The sequence below is a fragment of the Gavialis gangeticus genome, unplaced genomic scaffold (genome assembly GCF_001723915.1).
Source record: "Gavialis gangeticus isolate Ggan-Ray unplaced genomic scaffold, GavGan_comp1, whole genome shotgun sequence".
NCBI classification, from domain to species: Eukaryota; Metazoa; Chordata; order Crocodylia; family Gavialidae; genus Gavialis; species Gavialis gangeticus.
Window position 1 is genome coordinate 53,262,301 of NW_017728996.1, and position 1,732 is coordinate 53,264,032.

The 1,732-nt window shown below is 39.4% G+C and overlaps 1 protein-coding gene across 5 annotated transcripts in view; it reads right to left on the reverse strand.

Annotated features, from left to right (window-relative positions):
- CSNK1G1 (casein kinase 1 gamma 1) overlaps positions 1-1,732 on the reverse strand; it is a 190,238-nt gene that overhangs the window by 63,772 nt on the left and 124,734 nt on the right. For all 5 annotated transcript variants that reach the window (XM_019504540.1, XM_019504539.1, XM_019504541.1 and 2 more), the window contains exon 6: positions 311-545. In XM_019504540.1, the coding sequence (XP_019360085.1) occupies positions 311-545 (235 nt within the window). The remainder of the gene's footprint in view (positions 1-310; positions 546-1,732) is intronic.

The window sequence follows — 1,732 nt, forward strand, 5'->3', positions numbered from 1 at the left end:
CTTGTCCTTCAACTTACCTTCACAGAATTGTTCCCTTTCAAATATCCCTTAGCATTTTGCCCCTACAGTTTTAAAAGACCCTCATAACGGGGTTTCTAGTTCCAATATACCAGCCATCTTGCTTCTAAAAAAAAAAAGTTCCTCTCTAAAGACAGCAACGCCACAAAATGTACAAACTGAATGGTTGCAAGATGATCTAAGTGGTACTGGAATGATGTAGGTCAACCTATGGCTGTAACGCTGTTGGAGAATACAGTGCACTTACTACAAACAGTAAGAAGTACAGTAAGTTAGCATAAACTGAACGGACCTTTGCCAAGATGTGTATTGATGGACATGTATCTTGCGGTTCCAGTTAGGCTCTTGTGTTCCCTGTAAGGTATGTGTTTTTTGGTTTCAGGATCAATGTACTCCTTCGCCAATCCAAAGTCTATGATGTGAATGACATGTTCTTTCTTATTGCCTTGCCGGCCAATAAGGAAGTTTTCTGGCTTGACATCTCGGTAAATGAGGTTCTTTGAATGCACATATTCCATTCGAGAGATCTGCAAAAGCATGAGGCAAAAGTTATTGAGAAAAAGACCACCAACTTTTACACTTTGCTACTGTCGCATTTGCTCTCCATACTGAACAAAACCCTTTGCAAAACCCAAGATCCTAGGATGTAAACATCAAATATTATAAGGTGGAATACAATTTGAGAGAGGGAAACCATGGCAAAGAGTAACCTGATGCGGGTGGAAGAGTGGAATATATTTGGATGGGAAAACTAGGAACAGTGACCATAACTCTTACCCCCCGGCCCCCTGTGCTAAACACCAGATTATACTTGAAAGGAATTAAATCACAAAGAGTTTAAGATGTTATCAGAACATGACCCTCAGAAGAACTCCACAGAGAGCAGCAACAAGTAGCCAGGGTTTTTTTGGTACTAAATTTCTAAAACCAGTTTTAAACCAGACTACAGAGACAACCCTCTTCTTTTCCAAAGCCTTTCCTTACTGTCTTGACTTCACCATTTTCCTCTCTTGGTCCATGTGCTACCTCAAACCACATCAACTTCTTTGAAAGGGATTTCTATTCCTTAACACTCATTAACAAGAAAATCACCACTTTGTATCAGCTGTCAACTGGAAATAGCAAAAATAATTTCAAGCGATTATAGGCAACTGTTAAACCACTGTCCAACTCGAATTTTTTGCCATCACATCCTGAAAAAGGATTTATGCCATTTACATTTCCAACCTAAAGCCCATCATGCCAACAAGCCCTGGATCTCCTGTCATGCTGCCATGAGCAACTGTTTTTACATGAATAGTTTGCCTTATTCACAGCCTGTCACTTTTGTTATTAAAAAAAAGAAGGGGTAAATTTAAAAACACATTAGTGAAAGTTCTCTTAGCCTTACTGCCTCCAGATGATACAAACTTAAAAGTATATTTACTTTGTTACACTTATGATTTCCTCCTTACTTGTTAAATAGGATGCTAGAAACAATGGCTCTCATGAACTAGTACAAGCAATGGTTGGGCTTAGCACTTCAGGGGAATATTTATTCCAAAAGCCTTATGGAGAAAACGTAAAACTACTTAATGGAATAAGTGAGACTTGTCAAAGATATAAAACTTGCATTTAACTCTATGCCCCTGACAGCATCACATTTTATGGTATGGCTGCATCCACATCTTTCTAATGTTTCAAAAAGAGGAGGGGACCGGGGGGGGGGGGGGGG